This window comes from Chrysemys picta, chromosome 10 (genome assembly GCF_011386835.1).
Source record: "Chrysemys picta bellii isolate R12L10 chromosome 10, ASM1138683v2, whole genome shotgun sequence".
In the NCBI taxonomy this organism is placed as follows: domain Eukaryota; kingdom Metazoa; phylum Chordata; order Testudines; family Emydidae; genus Chrysemys; species Chrysemys picta.
The window spans coordinates 8,005,220-8,025,799 of NC_088800.1; the positions used below are offsets into that span (position 1 = coordinate 8,005,220).

Genomic DNA, 20,580 nt, shown 5'->3' on the forward strand with positions numbered 1-20,580 from the left:
CATTGTTGATCTTTAGAGTGGTCTCTTCTTGTACTAAGACAATTGCTTGAATTTTGAATACAACACATTCCTCCCATTTTACCCTCAATTTCCAGTCACTCCCCAACCTTCTTTTAAAAATAAATAAATGAATAAAAAATTCTACAATTTTAGTTGACGATATTGTTACATCTCAAGCATGAGTGAGCTGCTTCCAAAATAACCAACTAGGGACTTAGAGGGTTGGCTCCTGCAGTTGGGAGTGCAGAGTATAGTTCAATACATTCTACAGTACTTTGACATCAGACACTTTTTTACATAATATAAACTGAGGCGCCCCAGTTTTAAAGAAAAACTTATAAATATTTCTCTAGCATCTCTATGCACTAGTTGTCAGAGTTGGAAGGGACAAGGTTAACAGTGAACTTTAAAGGTCTTTGAAAATACAGAGCAGAGGTTCCCAACTTTCATCTTTAAAATGCTGCAGTAGTCTATTTTCAAAACATTCCTGCCCATGATAAACCAGCCAACTTTCTTCTCCTCAAAATATGTGGGAAAGGGCTGTAGAAATGGAAACACTGATGGCTCTAGAAAAAGGATATTTGCAAAGCTAATAACAACATAGTCCTCTCTCATAGTCAGTGATGTTCTTACTCAGCTAACAGGACCTGCCTGTCTTCCTTCCAGAATATGTGCACTGTCCTTGGAATGCACAATCTCTGTCCACCTAGTGCCAAGTCAATGTAGCCACAAATCAATCAGGTGGCAAGAAAGCAATGGTCTGCACTATATTGGCACACTGGAAATTTTAAATCTCCCTTCCCATTGTTTCTGAAGGAGTGTATAAGCAGAAGTTGTCTCCTATCTATCCAGTCTCTGCCTAAATTTTGATGTAATCATCAATACCACAATCCAGTATTAGGGACAGTTTGTTCCCAGTGATCCAAGGCACCGAGATGAGAATGTAAACACATACCTTTGTAATCAGCAAAGATGCAAAAGGAGATACAATACAGAATATTTTAACAACAACGTGACAATGGGGGGCTGTGTAATAACTATTATTTCTCTATCTGGATCAGTCACTATCATGGGGGTGGTCTATCGTAAATGGGGGGAAATTTCACCTGAAGCGTCTGCCTGCTTAGCACAGTCTACCTACTTATCCTATCCACCGTGTCTACATGTGGAAATGATGGGATAGCTCATTCTTCAATAGCTCCCCATGTGGACATTATTCCAAAATAAAAAAATCACTTTTATTCTGGAATGGAATGTCCGTGGGGGAACAATTCTGGAAGAGCTATTGCTAGTCAATTTCCCCATGTGGGCAAGGTCCTGGGAAAAAGAGAGGAGGCCCTTTCTAATAGTCACCTGATGGCTTAGACTTAAGGTTTATTAAGACAATGCTAGAGTGAGAAGCTTTAATAGTTTTAGTCCACTCTTTATGGAGTGTCAAAACTAGCTTGAAAAAAGGAAACAGACAGAGACCCAAAGACACATGAGGATGTAGACTGGCTAGGAGAATACACGTTGGTTCTGTTCCTGTAATATAAACTTTCCTCTTATCTAACTTAACTAAAAGGTAAGTGAAAAATTAGATGTGACTCAATATGTACGTAGGCTGCTTGTTGCTATAAAATCCGTTTTTGCTAATGCTTTGTTCCAACTATTAAATACCAATATTTTGTTTCAAGATGGCTGTGAGTCACTATCACTGGTCACAAGTTCCTGAAACCTGCAGAATGTTAACATGGAATAGTGTACCCAGGTCCCGATTCTAAGAGTGGAAGAATCATGAGATTTCACCCTGAGACAGGAAAGGGCAAAAGGCTGAACACTTGAGGTGGATGAACTCAGAGACCAGAAAGGGGGAAAAGGTGCAGGGAACCCATAACAGTGACTGACATTTTGGTATATAGAATACATTTTTGTTTGTTTGGCAGTGGGTGGCTAAAGTAAAATGGGGACCACTGATAGTGGATTATCTATTTTTGTTTCCCAACTGATTTGTTTAGCACAAAGGAACAATCTATTATTAAATTTTCACAACCGTGAGAGAACAATCAGATACCATAGTTAAAAAATGCCCAACGTCCTTTTTTAAATGAATTGTCCAGTGACTAGCTCATATTTTAAGAGCATATCATCTTTTAATTCAAGAATAGCTTAAGGAATTGAGCCTACCCTGAGGCACGTGCCCTCTTGCTTAGAAAACAAACCTGCCATCCTAATACACACATTGCAGGAGCCCAGGGTGTGCTTTGTTATGCAGTTCAGACTATGGGGCAGGAACCTTTTAGATCATGCCCACAGCATCCACACAAGGGAATTACAGTGCAGCACTGTGGTGCACGCTGCTAGTGTAAGACATGCCCTAAGAAACATATTGACATGTTGCAGAAGAGGGGGCAGGAATGTGTAAAAAGGATCTAGTCACCTAACAAACAGCTCCCACTGAAGTGAATTGGAGTCCTGCTCCTACTGAAGTGAATGGGAATCTTGCACTTCATTTCAGAGGCTTGATCCTGCTCTCACAGTTTAAGAAATGCAATATCTAGAATTCCAAATCTAAGTAGTAATAGTCAAATGACTAGGGAAGTCAAGTGACATAACAGGATTTGGTTTTGTACCATTGTTAATGCCACTATGAAGATTTCGCTGGTCTAAAACAAATCAAATCCATATGACTAGTATGAATATAAAACATAACAATCATATACTCTGAGACTATTTCCCCTGCCCCTCGTATGGAACAGTTGCATAGTTTGTGGCTGCCAGTACAATAGTGCACTATGAAACTGAACAGATTCCGCTCCCCCCCAAGTAACTCGTGCCATAGGACAAGGCTAGCATTTTACCCCTATTTAACTTTATGCAATACAAGCTAGTTTAAAAGCTCCAGTTTAATTTAAAATCAGTGATGACCATACCTCTGCTATGAGACATCTACAATAAGCATATTTTCAAACTGCACTAAAAGCCAAAATTCCAAGTAAGTTGGGGGTTTTAGATTCGTCATGCAGATGTTCATCAAAGTTCGTATTTCTGGCATAGCAAACATGTAGCAAAGAAGGGTACCTTTGGCTTGAAAATTTGCATATGGAAGTAAAAATAAATCAGTCAACTCTCTGAAATGAAGTACAGAGATATGTAGTAAGATTTTTAAGATTAACATTGGGATTTTAATAGTCCGAACTACACACATCAGAATTTACTTCTTGTTTGTAATATAATCAGTAATTTGACTGCTATGTAGTCTTTATTAAATCATATGTAGTGCTGGTGTTTTCACCAAAAATAGCTCCAGTATCATACTGCTTACATATGTTCCCTTTCATATTTCTTATTTAGGAGATGATAGAATGATGAAAAGTGTTCTGAAAGAATAATAAGTACTTTTATAAGACAGTGCTATTGGACCATCTTACAGTTTGAATACCTGACCTTTTACTGTATGCTACTCTGTGTTCCATGGACTAAGTTACCTTTACTTTAAAACACAGAAATAGGTATATCAAGATTTTTGTTTGCACAAAGGGATCTTCAAACTGCTGTGCTGAGATAGCAAAGACTCAGAAGAATTAAATGAACAAAAATCCCAGTTACTGGCTAAAAGCTGACTTGCTGGATATATTTTCAAAGCATTGTGCCAGTTTTAGCCAGCCAACTCTGACTATGACGACAGTCACACGCTAAAACTGCAGAGAGCTTTGAAAATTTACTCCCTTTGTTTTTCTCAACTGAAAGAAGGTGGGTTGTGTCAATTCTTTGAAAAGGTGATTTGATCTATCTTCAATATGCTACATAAAAGAACCAAACATTGTTTGAAGAACATATTGGCCTTTGAACAGTTGTTACTAGTGAGAAGAGGAAAGTATCGTGGAACTTGTGTAAGATTTTATTTATTTATTTAACAGGGCCAATGATAAAAATCACTGATTCATACAGCCTTAACACCCAGGCTCTCAAAGCAGAGCCCATTTATCAGTGAGAGATTACCACTAGCACCTATTGGGGCAACAGATTTTCACAATTTCAGTAAGTTTCATGCATGTTACCATGCACATATAAATGAAGATTAACGTTGAGCTTAGCGAACTTCTTCCAATGGATTCCTAGCAAGTGATTTCAAGGAATTACTGCATTTGTTTTAAGTGTTGATACTGAGTAATTAAGGTTGTAACAGAATTTTACACCGTGAAATTACTACATTCAGAGGAGTTTAAACTATACAATCACAAAACAGTCAAAGTTTAAAATTTGCCTAAATTATAGCGGGAAAAAAAAGTAGTTTTACTTAAACTGTCTCTCGACAGGGAGTTTCTCTAGTTTCTTTGTTCGGGTCTCTATTTATCTTTAAAATTTCATCCACGCCTACAATGCTGTAAACATTTTCTAAAGCATACAATTTGAAATCCTTTGTTGAAGCTAATGACTTGTCCTTTTGAAAATATGAAACAATTGATCTTAATACAACTGAATTAGTATTTCACCTAACCATTGATCTGATGGCAATCCAGGATTAACTAGGCAGGTATTATCTATTTTCCAGATTGGGAAACCAAGGCAAAACTTTCAACTTCATGCTTAGAATAATCTGGCCTCTCAATATGTAAAGGAATCCCGAGAGAAAGTGAAGTTAAATGTCTGACCCCCACCTCTCACTGGAAAGCACAGGGGAGACATTTCCTCAGGGAAATGTAGAAAAATAAATCAGATCTTTCTTGTAGATCTAATTCTAAGACTGGAGATGTATTTACAGACTTGGTCTCTTGTCTGTTCTCCATTATAGGGAGCTATAGGCTCTCTGTAGTAAGACTATTGGTACCAGTGTTTTGACACCAGTTTAGGCGGGAAAAGTTCAATGCAACAAGCCCACAAGAGCCAGCAAAGCAGGGTGGATAAAAACCAACGATTTAAAAATATAAATAAATAAATAAATAAATAAATCAAATTTTTTGGATACGTTTTTTCCTCAGAAAGCATTTCATATAAAGATACATTATAGCTCAAAGATATCTCATCATGGAAGAGGGATTATAAATTCTAATTCTATAGTATGAGACAATATATTCATATAATATTTAAGAAAAGTTTTGTAAATGAGTTCCAATAGTTCATGGATTAGGGACCCAATCTTATGCGGCTTCACAGGCTTCTGGATAGATTATTTAGGTTAATCTTTCTATCGCCCCATGCAGGAGCGGCGCCAGGGTTTTTGCCGCCCTAGACGGCAGCGCTGCTCCTCTGAGCATTCAGGGGGCCTGGGGTCTTCAGCGGCGAGGGTCCTTCTGCTCCGCGTCTTCGGGGCACTTCAGCGGCGGGTCCCAGAGCGAGTGAAGGACCTGCCGCCGAATTTCCGCCGAAGATCCAGAGCGGAAGGACCCCCCGCCGCTGAATTTCCGCCGAGGGCGGCAAAATGCCACCGCCCAAATCTGTCTCAGAAGTAGGAAGTCAAAAGATGTTTAAAAAAGGCTCTTTGACTCAAGAGATGTGTATCCTGAGTTCAAAACAAAGGAAGATGTGGTCCTGGATAGAGGTCCAACCTCCATTCTGCCCACTTCCAAAGCTAAAGCAAAAAACAGTTCAAGAGTATGGCCAGCTACATGTGGTGACACAGCAATACCTGAGTTAACCCAGATGAATTACCCACATTGACAATGAAGAAGTCACCCAGAGCAATCAGCTCAACTCTCAATTAGGGATTCTGCCATGAAACAGGGCAACCTATGCTAAATCCAAAGTAACACCTTCCCTGGACTCTCAATAGATGGACACGCTATCCGATTAATTTTTGAGTCGGAGACCACTTTTGGAAGTAAAATGCAATCAGCACAGCCACACTTCTTAGTTTATGTTCAACCAAATGCCCAACTGCGGTGCTAACAAACATCCTACAATGTCTTCCTACCAGGATTAATCACTACAAATGCAAATTTAGGAGCCTCATTCACGACCAATTCAAAGATGGCTGTAACTACCTCTGGAGGTCATTGTCACACTACCCTCCTCCCACAAGAGCAGAATCAGGAGATGGCCAGTGAGACTGAGAGATTTCAAACTCAGTCTCCATCTTGCAACTGATTTAGTCCTGCCTTGTTTCCCGTTGCCTAACACAACAGAGGCTGAGTAACCAGAGATCTTGCAACCAATCCTACTTTCTCTTCCATTTTAAACCTTCGTAATTCTAGTTTATATAGCGGCACAACTCTCGCAGATATCCTAAAGCAGCCACTGATGAAGTGCTGCTGAGATGGGGTAGAAGGATGCTAGAAAAAACACCTGCACCCACCCCAAGCAGACATATCAAGACCATTTATAAATCTCTCAGGTTCTGTTGAAGCCAATGGGGAAAAAAAAAACAACCAACAGGAAGCCCTCTCCAGAATACAATCAGAACTCTACCAGTCTCTTTACATCCATCCCCATTAAGAAGCTCCACTTCCCGTAATTCCCACCCCAGTTTCCACAAGCTTCAACCCCATTTGGCTTATTAGAACTATTTTTTTTTTAAATAAATATATATATGTGCTTAGCCCTTCAGAACAACGATAACAGTACTGTGTAAAGAAGAGACACTAATTTTAAATGAAATGTTTTAAAGTACTTTGAAAATCTATAGCAGTACATAAGTGTTATTTTTGTACACACAAATGAATGAATGTCCACTGCAGATGGAACAGTATTCTAAGTCTTTGGTTTCTTAACTATTTGTGTGCATGTATTAAAGACAACTGCTACTTCTTATAGCTATAAGGATACTTTTAGAGTTTCTGGGCATCTAAAAGCTTTGGAATTACTTCTAACTTCTTTATTTAGACGTCATTATGCTAAATTGTTAGAAGCTAGCAATTCCACTGCAGAATCTGCAACCTACAAACAAGTTATTTAAGTTTGCAGCTTTTTTGATGAAGCTTCAGATATTAGGGACACACTTCAAAGGATTAGAATATGCTTCAGTCTTACCGTTATAGTCTACTAAGACTATGGAAAATTAGAAGATTGGATATTATTTTGTCCATAAATAACTCCAACAGTACAACTAAAATGGTGAGAAACGTTTCCAAAGACAGGCAACAAAGGGGGTAGAATTCTATTCTCGACAGAAAAAGTTCAATGAAATTAAAGTCTTTCCTCCCCTTGTTTTTCCTATTATCCAACCTTCACCCGTCCAAATACTGTATATATCAAGCTTTCAGATATATATGATCTATAGGTCTTTAGTGAACACAGTAATACAAGTCATACATACAATTAGAAGTCTGATTCTGAATGCTTATGTGTATCTACAATTGCTAAATTTCATCTGATTCAGTGATTAAAAATTCAGTTTCTCTCTAGCGCCTATACTGCATGTGGTCATGAACTTTCATTGTTTGAAAATGCAACATGCAAAAGTAAAAGAAGCTTTAAAAAGCCACACACCAACTGTCCTATACTACTTTGATCCTGGGCACATGAGAAGTAGTCAGGCCCTCTTAATAATAATAAGCCTGGATTATACCTTGTTACCTTATTAGCAATGCAGTTCTGTACCCTGAACATTTTCAGTGGCAGCATCCTCCTTATGAAGGAAATTTTTAAATAGGTCACTCCATTTCTAACATCTTGCATAATGTAGTCAAAAATCAAAAACTTTTTAAAACTGAGAGGGTAGCTCAGTAAGTCTAGTGTTCCCAGATATCGAACAGGTACAGGCAGAAGAAAATAACTAGGCTCATGTTGCTGTCTAGGGAAGGGGTGTGGGAAGAGAAGGGGGGAAGGAAAAAACAAAAACCAAAAACCACCACACAGAAAAATTCCTCCTGCTCTGGTCCTAATGCCAGATGAGACAGTGAGCTGCAGAGTTTTTGCAGGATGTCAAACAAGCAAAGGATCCTAAGAAGCCACGTTATGCTTGCACTTAAGGCCAGTTCTAATAAAGCTGGATTTTATAGCCACATACAGATCTTTTGATGAACACTTCCAGACTCTCTCTCTCTAAATATAAATAAATTAAACAAAGTTCATTTAAATATGGTGTCCTTAGTGTTAGCTCCTTTCCTGAGAAGGACAGTAAATGAGCTTCCCCCACTATCACCACCAGGAACGTTCTAATGCATTTAACTAGCATTTAGAAATTAGATGCTAGGATTAAATATTTTCCTGAGGTTAAACCCAAAAAAGGACACTGTGTGCTTTGATTAACTTTTCTTACATACATACTTGTTACTTCTTGTAAGAAATCCAGACAGGGTCGGCTACTTCCAGAAATACTTATTGAAACAGCCAATGGGGTCTGTCCTTCATAGTTCCTTGTGTTAGTGTCTGCTCCATAATTATATAACATTTGTGCACAAAGCACATCATCTCTAAGAGCAGACAAGTGTAATGGTGTCTGTCCATCTTCTAAGCGGCCCAAGTTTGTATCCGCCCCTCTCTGAAGAAACATTCGGCAGTAAGAGTGATTGCTTTTGATCACAGCGTATCGTAACAGGAAACCATTTTGAATGTCGATGTTGGCATTGTGATCCAGAAGGATTTTCACGCAGCTTGACCTCTCTCGGATAATGGCTAACTGAAGCGGTGTAGTACCTTTATCACTGAGCGGATCAACCTCAGCCTTGAACTCCAGCAGGAGTCTGACAAATGAGTCTCTGCCATAGTGGGCTGCTACATGGAGGGGAGTCCAACCATCATTGCTTTTTGCATTGATAATGTCACTTCTATATTCTGATTCCAACATCAAGCGTGCAATCCTTGCCCGGCCATGCATGGCAGCATAATGCAGAGCGGTGAAGCCTCCAATTAAGTCCTTAACTGTGGGATCAGCTAAAGTTAAAATACAAAACAAAGGAAAAAAGTTAGACAGAGTACAAATAAAATCAAGTGGCAGAATGTTACTCTTCAAGCAAATCTTGAAATAGTTTGACATGCTTCAAACTACTTCTTGCTTTAATAGACTATGTTCCAGATTTTTAAAAGCACGTAGGCATTACTTCACTTAGGAACCAAAATTGCCTAAATCCCTTTTGAAAATGAGATTTAGACTCCTAAATCAGTTAGGTGTTGCAATGTTGAGTGCAGCAACACCTAGATACATTTAAAAATCTGGGCCTAAGTTCTATTTTAAGGAAGAGTCAAATGATTTATTTCGTTTAATAAAGGTAATCAACAAGAAAAAAAAATGAAGTTATGTTTAAACACATGCATAGTTCTAGCACTTTTAAGCTAATTGCTCAAACTTCTTTGTCCACCCAGTTCCTTTCCAGCTCTGTAATGTCATGCTTCTTTCTCTCTGTTTTATTTTCCCTTGTGCTGCTTCTTGGTCTTAAAAAGAAGCATGTGTAGCAACATCTGCTGTCCCAAATTACAGATGTTTTGTGGTCTGGCAAGATGGTGTTGTTTTTAGGGTGTAATACTGTATTAGGTAAAAAGTTTCTCTGCGGTCTGTAGGATTTCCAAAGCATGTAAGATATATGTTATTTCAGATCATCTTGATAAAAGTCTGTTTTTATAAGATGAGAAGTCTGTTCTTAATTTATAGTTTTACAAAAATTTAAGATTTTACAAGAATGTAAGCATCCCCTTATGGGGAGAAAAAAAAAAATCAGGAGATATGGCAGTGCTAAATTTGCAAGTGATTGGACAGTCCCGTTCCTCCCCATCGCACCACCACCAACGGCACATAAATTCAGATAGCGTACATGTGCTCTCATATATTATAAAAATAAAAGAGAGAGAAAATAAATCAACCAGACCAAGTTACCTAATTCCACTCCTCACTCCTGGACACAGAGACACATCCCTTGCACCCCAAATGATTTTTCACAAGTCTTTCCTCACATGCACTTAACATCTTACTTTTAGCCAGCTAACTGGACTATGGAGCCTGTCCCACTACCATTCTTACCCAGCTGGCAAGGCTGCAAAGGGTAATCTCCCTCCGCCTTCACCTATGTGCATCACTTCGTAATGTGCTCAACTTCTACCCGTCTACAGCTTGGAAACCTGAGTCCATTTCCTAACCCAAGTCTCCTGGCTTATAAAGAGAGGTGCTGTCCACAGGGAAGACCAGCCTTCATTTGACACCATCACATTATGCATTTCTACTGTGCAAAATCCTGACAGCCACATTGCTGCATTCTGACACTTCACTCATTGCATTTTCCCCATCCAAACAGTGTTTGAAGAAGAAGGGGTGCAGACAGGAGTATGATGGAGTGACCTTTCTTCCAGAAGGTCAGAGGACAGAACACAGCTCCCTCTGGAGGCTGTCAACACCTCTTCCAATGTTGGGTGTTGTATGTGTTGCTCGGGATAAAAACACGGGTTCCCTCATCCCCTACCACACACCCACCCACACACACGGGCAACTGTGTGTTCCTCATCCTTAGCAGCATGGGGAGTAAGATAACAAGCCCAATCTCAAATTCCAACCTACTGTGAAGGTACAAGTGGAGTTTGCAATATGATATGGCAGCAAGTTAGGTCAATGTAATGCTGGGTTAAATATACAGAGGAATCCAGTCACAGAATGGAGAAGAAAAAGTTCTGCTTTATATGGGTCTCAAGTGCCCACACCTGGAATCAGTTATGGACATCACCTCACCAGAAATATTGACAATTAAGACAGAATTCAGAGGAGAGCAACAAAAGTGATGAAGGAGCTTGAGAGGGTTTTTTTTTTTTTTTTTAAATATAAAAACAGGAAAGATTAAGAGAGCCAAATAAGCATAGCATGGCTAAGCAATTAAAAACGGAGCAGTGCGGAGAACAATCCACAAAGGGTATTAAGGAACGGGAAGTATTATTGCCTGAGGTAAGTAAAGGGGGTAACTTGACATAATGAGATGAAATTAAGGACAAGTTTAGATTATGTATCAGGACAAAATTCCTTAGTCAGCTGTATAAGACAGTGGAATAGTCTCTCAACAGAAGCAGCAGAAGCCTGAGTACTTGAGAAGTTTAAAAATGAAACTGGTCAAAGATAACTGCAGCGAGCAGTCCTGTTTTGGCAGGAAGCAACTGGTATCTTTCCCAACCTGCTCTAAAATAGAGTCCACATCACTGTAGAGTCAAAAAAACAACGATATTAAAAATATCAATGATCAGCTGAAAAAATATTCTTCCCTGGATCAGCTGCTCCTAGACTTCCTAGCTTCAGACTGCTCAGACAATATTCTAGGTCAGTGGTTCTCAAAGCCAGTCCGCCGCTTGTTCAGGAAAGCCCCTGACAGGCCGAGCCAATTTGTTTACCTGCTGCATCCGCAGGTTCGGCCAATCGCAGCTCCCACTGGCCATGGTTCGCCGCTCCAGGCCAATGGGGGCTGCAGGAAGCAGCGCAGGCTGAGGGATATGCTGAACCGCGGCCAGTGGGAGCCGCGCTTGTCCAAACCTGCGGATGCAGCAGGTAAACAAACCGGCCCGGCCCGCCAGGGGCTTTCCCTGAACAAGCAGCGGCCCTAGTTTGAGAACCCCTGTTCTAGATCCTCTCTCAAATCACTCCCACTCCATTCTGTTTGATCCATTCTATCCGATCCATTCTATCCATTAAGCCACCTGCTTAAAAAGCAAACAGGTTATGGTGTACCTGTTACAGTAATGTAATAAGTCTATTCTATCTCTATTTCTAGACTCACCTAGATTAGTACTAGCAGCATTTTTGAATTAATACCATTGCCTCTCAAACAAGGCCACCCTTTTGTAAGTGTTTCTTCCCCCTCTACTTCCAATCCAATTAAATTACTCCTAATTATATAAAGGCCAACCAAGAAGTAGCAAACTATGTAAGAGATATCACTGGAAAAAGTGAAGGAATCCAATCAATTGTGTAAACAAGCCACATGACTTAAGCTTTATGAAAGCCAATACGATGGACAGCACCATATGGTAATGATATTTTAATTCCCGTTAATATTATGGGTTTTTACTGGACCACTGGTACCAATTTTCTACTCAATTAAGTAGTCAGATCATTAAAAACAAACCGAAAAGACTGCCCATTATTCTTAAGAAAGTGCTTTGCTGCCATCTTGTGGACAAACTATTATGCGCTGCACATTGGGAGGATCAAAAGCACTCACTAAGGTTTTTTCCATTCCTACCATCCCACAATAAAATTAACATTGTGAAATTGAAGTCAAATGTATAACCCTGTTCATTCTAGGTTCCTCTCTTTGCACTGTTCTCTTAAGTAACTGTCCAACTCTGGAGGGCGAGCTCTGTTGTAAGGCAACTGGTCATAAATCTGGAAAGAATCTGATTGAAGACCCGTTGTGATGTGTTTCCTCTTTCCCCTTCATTCCCCCACCAAAAAGTCCCAGGACTGTTACTAAGAGCAGGTCTACACTTAAAATGCTGCAGTGGTGCTGTGTGGCTGTAGCGCTTCAGTGAAAATGCTACTATGCCGACAGAAGAGCTTCTCCGGTTGGCATAGTTATTCCACCTGCATGAGAGGCGGTAGCTACGTTGACGGGTAGTTATGTGTACTCCTGTTATTCCAGGCTTGCTTCCTTCCAGAAACTTACCCCTAGCCACAAGATTCAGAAATACTCACAGTGCTGCCTGCATAGGATTTCCTAAGGCAATACTGGCAACAAGGAAGCTTCAAGAAATGCACTAATCTTGTTCCACAAAGATACATCAATCTAGGTGAACAGTATTTCACACCTTCTAGTTTCTCCTAGATTCTGTAAGGTCTTACTAGATTTAGATATGGTGTAGTCAAATTTTCATAGAATAGAAACTCCTTTAGGTCACTTGCTACTCTGGATTTTCAGCAGTTTTCTTAACAAATTCCTTTTGGTTTCAATGAGTCTTATCACCATTACTTTGGTACACATAACCAAACAATGTCTTTACTCGCCTAGTGTATTACTGGGATATAAAACACATAAGAGAGCTAACTGCTATGCACCCTAAAGATCCTAGCTGGCTAGGATTCAGAGGGCTGTGCATTAGCACAGCATAATTCTTCCCCTAATTTACTGCACACACAAGATGGCTTAGCATGAAATTTGGAAAGCACAAATATACCAGAGGGAAAAATTTTGCACTGGCTAAGAGGATGGATCAGATGACTTCTCTAATTTTCTATGATTCTGTGAACCATTCTGCCCCTCTCGCTTTCCTGTTCTGCTCCAGTGGGACCACTGCTCCTTGCTGCTTGGATTGCTCTTGCCGATTCCGTTTGTCATCATGTTTTCATTATACTGAAAAAGAGCTGTTGGAAGACCCACACCTCTGAGGAATCCAAACTGTCTGTGAGCTATACTTTCTCCACTCTCCTTGCAGACTAAGTCTCTCCACTGCTCTACCATGCCATCAAATTGCTAAGAAATACCTTGCAACTCTGCTGATCTGGTATATTCTCTTCGCATTTGGTTGCTCCTTCTGCTGGTTTCATCCTTGTGTCTCGGCCAAAGGATTGGCATGAATAAAGGAAAACACTAACATACAATTCACTCTATATACAACTAACACCCTGACGAGCTGGATGGTTTACTAGCTGATACAATGGTCAATCTACTTCTAGATGACCAACTCCCACACTGTTAGAGTCTCTTCCTCTTCAGGTGCCTATTTACTCAACTTTCCAATTCCTCCGACTGCATTCTACACTGCTGCCAGCACTAGGCTATTTCATTACAGATAATTCTTACCTGGCTTATTAAAAGCAATAAATGAAAAGGGGAAAATAGCAGCCAGTCAGTAGCATTTGTAGGAAAATTGTTATAAGAAGATGTACTGAAAATGAAAAGACACGTTTACAGAGCTTGTAAATCTGGAAAGAAAGTCAAATTTATAAGATTGCGAAGATTTTTATATATCTCAAATCAAGTACTTGAAAACTGGGAAATGCCAGATTGAGGGTTGCCCGTGCAACTTCAATTCTGACTCCTAAGTGTGGCATTTTCTAATTTTAAATTGCTTTACTTTGCAACCTAAACAACATTCTTTTAAATGTAGTTTTTATATGTAATATATATGTATGTGTCAAATAATGCAACACAAACTAGGGGCCTGAGCTCATTCACTGTTACTCATGTGAGTAGTTTTTATTAAATCAATCAGATGGTTCATGTGAGTTTCTATGGGATGGGAAGATAGTAAAAATTTAGCAAACTATCTGTCTGATTTATGAACCGTGTTAGGGAGTTCAGGAGTTCCATCTAGCCCTTCTATGCCAGAGAGAAAGTTTAATGGGGCAGCGCTCTGACTGGGTACGTGGCACGCCCATCTCTCCCACTCTGTACGTTGTTCAGTGCAAGGACAACAAGTTCAATCCACTGACCTCTAAAGTCTAGGAGTTTTGGTAAAAGACTAAAAGTAAGGAGTGCTTTCTGTCCTAAGTACTATGTACATTTGCTCTATTATTAGTGATGTGCTTTGCCTCAACTACCTTTAAGTGACTCAAGAAAAAGTGCTTCCTTAAAAGGCTTCCATATTTTGACAAAAGTCATTAGGAGTGATATTTACCTTAAACTTTACTTCTATTGATTCTCTCTTACACCGTATATACTTGATCATAAACCGGTTCGTTTATAAGCCAACCCCCCTCCCCCCAAGATGGATAAGTAAAAATGGAAAATTTTTATAACCTGTTCATAAGCCGACCCTATAATTCAGGGGTCAGCAAACTTTGACTCCCAGGTTTATTGGTTTATTTACCTCAAGAGTCCGCAGGCATGGAGGTAAACCTAAGTAAACAAAGTGTCCTGACACGCCAGCTGCTTACCCTGATGGGCTGGGACAGCAACTGGTGGGGACATTTTTTGGGGGGGGAGAAGCTGGGAGTCAGGGGAGTAACCCCTGTGACCACCCCCCAAGACTCCCACACTCTCCCCAATCCCCATCCCATCCCTTCCCACCTTATCTTGGGAGGGCCAGGGGAGGATGTCTCTGACCTGGCTGGAGCTGCTCCGACCGGCTGGGCAGCGCGGCTGCAGTCTGCTCCGGCGGGCCAGACCAGGCGGCGCGGACGCAGCATGTTCCAACGGGCTGGGCCAGGTGGCATGGCCGCAGCATGCTCTGGCGCCGTGGCCACAGGCTGCTCCAGGGGATGGGGCAGAGCGGCATGGCTGCAGCCTGCTAACAGCCTGCCAGCCCCGGAGCTGCAAGTGCTTCGGAGAGGCTGCGGAGAGAGCAGCGTGGCTGGAAGCGGAGGGACTCTGGCCCCGCCTCTTCCCTTCTGGCTATGCTGCCTCTCCTTGCTCCCTCTGTTGAGGGGAGGGGCTGTGTCCCACCTCTCTCTCTATATTCATAAGCCGACCCCCTTCTCTGGCGCTTCCCTTTTTTATTAAAAAATCTGGCTTATGAACAAGTGTATACGGTACTATGCTAACCAATTGCTTGTCTTTGATGTTTTACCCTTTCAAATCGATAGTTACAAATATGGCCTTGTCTTCACTCTGAAAAAAGGAGCATGCGTAACTCAAATTAGCTAACTTGAGGTAAAATCCTAGTGAAGACGAGGCAGTTTATAATTTTCGCATGAGTTATTCGAAGATCAAGTTAAAGTCTATGGGAAAGCCTAGTCTTTAACATGACCTACTGGCTCAAGTTAGAATGACAAACTGCCTTGTGTTCAGCACTTACTAGGATTTTATCTACAGTTTGCTAACTCAAAATTAAGAGCACATCTCCCTTGTAGTGCAGACAAGGCCTACAAAAGGTGCCGTAAATTCTCTCTTACTTTCTATCTAGCTCTTCCCTACTCACCTACTTTTATAACTGCTTATTCATTTTGATAATTGCTCCCTGGCAATTTTGAGAACTAATATAAAAGGCTAGATACTTTGCCAGCTCATTCATGGAGACAACATCCAAAACAAGTAGAGTGGAGACAGAAACAAAGCACCACTCCCAAGAAACAAATGAGGCAAACAAGAAAGTTACTTCAGAAATAATCTGATACCAATCTGGAAATGGAAGACTTTTGAATGGAACCCAAGACCTTTTATTTCTGTGCAACTCACCTCCGTGTTCAAGAAATACACGAACACATCTCTCTTTCCCTCTTGCTGCAGAGAAATGAAGCAAGGTCCAGCCATTGGCATCTCGACCATTTGGAGAATAGCCCTGTTCCAACATCTTGCGCACGGTGTGAACATCCCCAGCAGCTACTGCAGCCTGAATCTGCAACTCTTCCTGTAGTTCAGGGTTCCTCCGACAGTGATGGTGTAACATCCTAGCTGAGTCTGCTTCTTACAAAAGTGTCATGCAGTCACACTAGTCACCTTTAATCAACATAGAGCATACATAAATTAGAACAGGGATTGAAAAAGAGAAGATACCTAAAAAAAAAAAGTCAAGAACACTTGTTAAAAATGACACCAGGCAACAATTCTTGTAGTACACACTCAAACTAAGACCATTATAATCACAGGATCAAAGACAGTCAGACACAAAGACTAGGGAAGAGAGATAGTTGTAGGGTTTCTAATTTTTTCATCCCAACAGAAAGGGATACTTATACATTTTGGGATGCTTTTAACATTGTACAAAGTTCTTTTTACTGCAATGGCAGTGTATAAGAGTGAATAATCAACAATGAGTGAGGTTTAAAAAAAAAAAAAACTCTTAATGACTAAACTTCACACGATGGTCAATGCTTGCAATTCTGGAGATATCATGCTAACTATACCTAAAGTAGTAGAACATATTAAATACTTTATGGCATTGGCAGAGAAACAGACAAGATAATCTACTAGGTCTTTTTGCCTTTTTTTCCCCACTTAGAGATGTGTGTGTTACCTACAAGATCTACAAGTTTACATAAATGAACACATCATTTGATTTATTTTATCTTCTCATGTGACCTACCTAACAGGAATGTTAGGATGACTGTGCAGTACTTAAACAATATATGTAAGCATTACATTAATTCCTGATTAGGGCCAGGAATCTGTTATGATTTTAAATTGTGAAATCCTTATTATTAACTAAAATCTGTAAAGAACCTTCCTATTGTGAGGGTTCGATATAAAGGTAAGATTATGAAAGATCATGAACACAGAACTACTGTTAGTATACCCGTTGAAATAAATTATTAAAACTCCAATAAAGGGCTTAAAGCTGCTTATAGGACATTTAAGAGATAATTCTCTCAATGAGTTTCCTGTACTCTCATTGGCCACCCATTTTCTACTATTCCAGATATAAATACAATTGAGAAAAAAGTGAGAATGTCAAACATTGCCACGTTTTCTGTACAAGGGCCTTGATATTTAGTCTTTTCTCAGTAAGGTTATGTCTGTTACAAGAAGTTATTGCTAATGTGCAGGCTGCCTACAGAACTATCTGTAGCAAAGAATGTGGAAAGAAAGAGTATATGAGATGTACTCAGAAGTTACAAGTAGCCACCTAGATACAGATGGGATTTAGAAATAACAGGTATGTTCCTATTTTGATAGGCATATGATTAACTAAAAAGTTCACACAAAAGCTGTTCGAAGGAAGCTACTTTCTGAGTTTGCTTATGATTTCTTCTACGGTGGCATTATTTAAGAATATATAAGAATTTTCAAGTGTTTTTAAAGAGGGAACATGTTGGATATTTCCCTCCCATTTGAAAATGCTCCCCTGGGATAATATTGGTCACTAAAGAGGATACCAGAGCTCAAGTATTTAAGAACTGCTTATACTAGTTTCCTTTAATGTGCTGAGCATAGAGTAACAGGTGTTTTCAATTAAAGGCGTTAATAACATAAGCTCACTATGGTGAAGAGTTAAAAGCTACAAATTAATTCCCAATTTCTTAAAACAGTAGGATTTCAAGCATAAAGTAACCGACCCATGGAATAAAGGATCAGGGTAAATGATGGAACGGGAGTAGAATGCAGTTAAGAATTTTTAAAAGCTTTTTCTGGAGAACGAGTAGGATGAGAATATAGTTGGGAAGTGGGGCAAGAGCACATGAAAGGAGGTTTTGAATCAAAGATTGCTGGGATTTGGGGCTATTAGGTTTGATAGTCTTTCCCCTCACATCCCTGTAATGTCTCTGCCATGTTTCCCATCCTCTATTCTACCATGATTACTTTATTTCCTTCTTCCAGTTCTTCCTTTTTTTCTGTCTCAACTCCCCCACTTTAAAAAAGCAGGTGTTTAGTAGTACGTACTATATTGTCTGTGCTTATGGTAAGAAGAGTGGTTATGAAAAAACACCACCTGCTTACTCTGCTCCTGGCACGTATTCAGAATCAAATCTGCTTAATCTGGTGACAAAGGGCCTTATCCAAAGTACACTGAAGTCAATGGAAGTCTTTCCATTGGGCTTTGGATCAGGTTCCAAGCCATTTTTTCCCCCCCTTTTATTTTTTTAACCTCCACTTAGCACTTCAGAGCCAAGTCACCTCCCAGAGAGAGAACTGGATTCTGCCCTGGATCACATATCAACAGTAGTGGTAACGAAGATTGAACTGCAGGGCCAAATTCTTCCCTTCATTACATTTGTGCAAGTCTACTGAAGGCACTGGGTGTCACTAGCATAACTAAGGGTAGAAACTGACTAGCATATCACCACTCAAGGTTTTTCATGAGCCGGGGTGGGGGTGGGGGTGGGGGGAAATACATGCAGCTTGGCGCTCTGATCTGAGTTTGAATTTGCAAAACTGGAAGTTATTAAAACTTGTTACTCAAAATGAGGATGTATGTTATGGAAATCACCAAAATGGCATCATACATCACCATTTCTACAGTATCTCTTGGCAGAGGAGCAGCACTTTTAGGTCACATTATCCCAAGATAGAGGAGTACCATGCTAGTCACTCAAACACTACAGAGACAGGTATTTTGGGAGAGAAGGGGAGGAAAGAAATGGGAACCTCTCTTTAAGGAATCAGCACTAAGTTTCCAAATATCTTTTAAGGCAGCTGGATAAGAAGTAGAGATCCTTATCATGCTGCTGGAGTCTCAGCTGGTGGGAATATTTGTAATGCAGTGTTATAAAAAGCTGGCACTGGCCCCACACACTGCTTGCAGCCAGCGGGTATTATTCAGTTTAGCTAGACCAAACACATGCAGGGTAGAAAGACAAATTAAATCATTGGCAGCTTCTTTTACCACTTGTGGAGCCTTTACACTTGCATTTCACCCCCTCAACCAGTACTGAAACTCAGATTATGCCATGTTAGAGTAATAAACATTTTGAGGTTTCAGGACAGCTGTAAACACACACCAATTTGGAAACTACTTTCATTTTAACTTCAAAAGTTCTTTCAAAATCCTTGTTTAGGGTATCAAACTTTGCAGTGGGAGAGAGGGCTAATGGAAGCCTTGAGCCATTTGGCATTTAATATTTAATATTTGCAGTTATAGTTAATCTCCCTTATAACAGAATTGTATGTGGGTGGATTACCACAAATTGGCTTTCTTCATGCAAGTAAAAGCGGCAAGAAAGGGACATAAGATGTACCTGGAAATTCCCACTTGCCATGATTTGTACAGCATCATGCAAACAGATGGCAAAACAAATTAATTGATTTGCAAGTACAGCATGGATGAATTCAATCCATTCCTGAAATATTACCTTACAGGAAGCTGTCGCTGTTTTTGATGTGTGTTTTACTCTTCATGTTCCTCGTTATACATAATCTTGTGTGCCCATATAACATTTCAAACAAGCTGCTACCCCTTCAAAAGAATAATATATTCTTGTTAGATACAAAAATAGATTAAACAGAAAGGGTCTGTCTGCTTTTACATTGCACCTGGTTTGTAACCTCATGTCATCATAATGCTGTTATGCTAAAAGAGGTACCAAGTGTCAGGTCAGTTCTTATAAGATGTCTATCTGTTATGACAGATAGTCTGTTGGTTGCCCAGGTTGGAGTTCACTTTGATTCACCATCAGTCAGTCTTCCAGGGTATTTTTGTCCTGGTGGAGGGGAAGAAAACAATAGAGAATTTTTTTTTGAAAAGTATGAGTGTAGGTAGAAGTTTCTCTCTTTCCCCCAGTAAACTGAACAGTGAAAAACTAAGTTGAATTCTCTCCTGGTGATTCAACAGGGGAAGAAGAAATCCTCCTCACCCCCAGCTGTGGAATATGAGCAGATGCAAATCCAGCCTAAGGGCTAAAGTAGGCTCTACTGCTACAGTTCCATGCACCCACCCCAACAGGATGTAGAGTCTGAAAACAACTGGAGGACAAATTTAGCCCCTCCCTCCTAGCTACCACTGTTACCCACTGCTGAATTAGTTTTTACATGTTAGGACTTAAGGGATAAACCATTCTTTTTAGGTACAATATCTGCATCTTCTTTCCCACTTCCCCTCCCAAGATTCATTTTGTCCCAGTTCACGGCCTCATGGGCCTATTATTTAATATGGTTCAGCACATAAGTGCAATATCAATGCTTTGTCTGATCGGAACCTTTGCAACACCTAAATCCCTGGAATCATAACTAAACCAAGGCTTTGCCTCTTCAAACTTTCCTGAACATACTTTGGGGATATTTTTATTAAACAAACCCAAAACTCAACTTCTGAAAGCGTTACAGGATCAATATACTCACTAAAAGGGCAATTCACTTGACTTGGACATCATTAAGCACTGCTCTCTCCCTGATTTCTCTATTGCTGAGTTCTCCCCTCTGACCATCAGCTCCTCCCCTCCCC

At 40.1% G+C, this 20,580-nt stretch overlaps 1 protein-coding gene across 11 annotated transcripts in view; it reads right to left on the bottom strand.

Moving 5' to 3' along the window:
- Window positions 1-20,580, bottom strand: part of ASB7 (ankyrin repeat and SOCS box containing 7) — a 39,774-nt gene that overhangs the window by 8,149 nt on the left and 11,045 nt on the right. For 5 of the 11 annotated variants that reach the window (XM_024102901.3, XM_008165475.4, XM_065558131.1 and 2 more), the window contains 2 exons: window positions 15,942-16,202; window positions 8,188-8,793 (listed from right to left, as the gene is read on the bottom strand). In XM_024102901.3, coding sequence (XP_023958669.1) covers window positions 8,188-8,793; window positions 15,942-16,152 — 817 coding nt within the window. In that variant the 5' untranslated portion in view covers window positions 16,153-16,202. Of the gene's footprint in view, window positions 1-8,187; window positions 8,794-15,941; window positions 16,203-19,492; window positions 19,841-20,580 lie in introns of all 11 variants that reach the window. The other 6 variants (XM_024102898.3, XM_024102900.3, XM_024102899.3 and 3 more) reach the window with 3 other exon arrangements.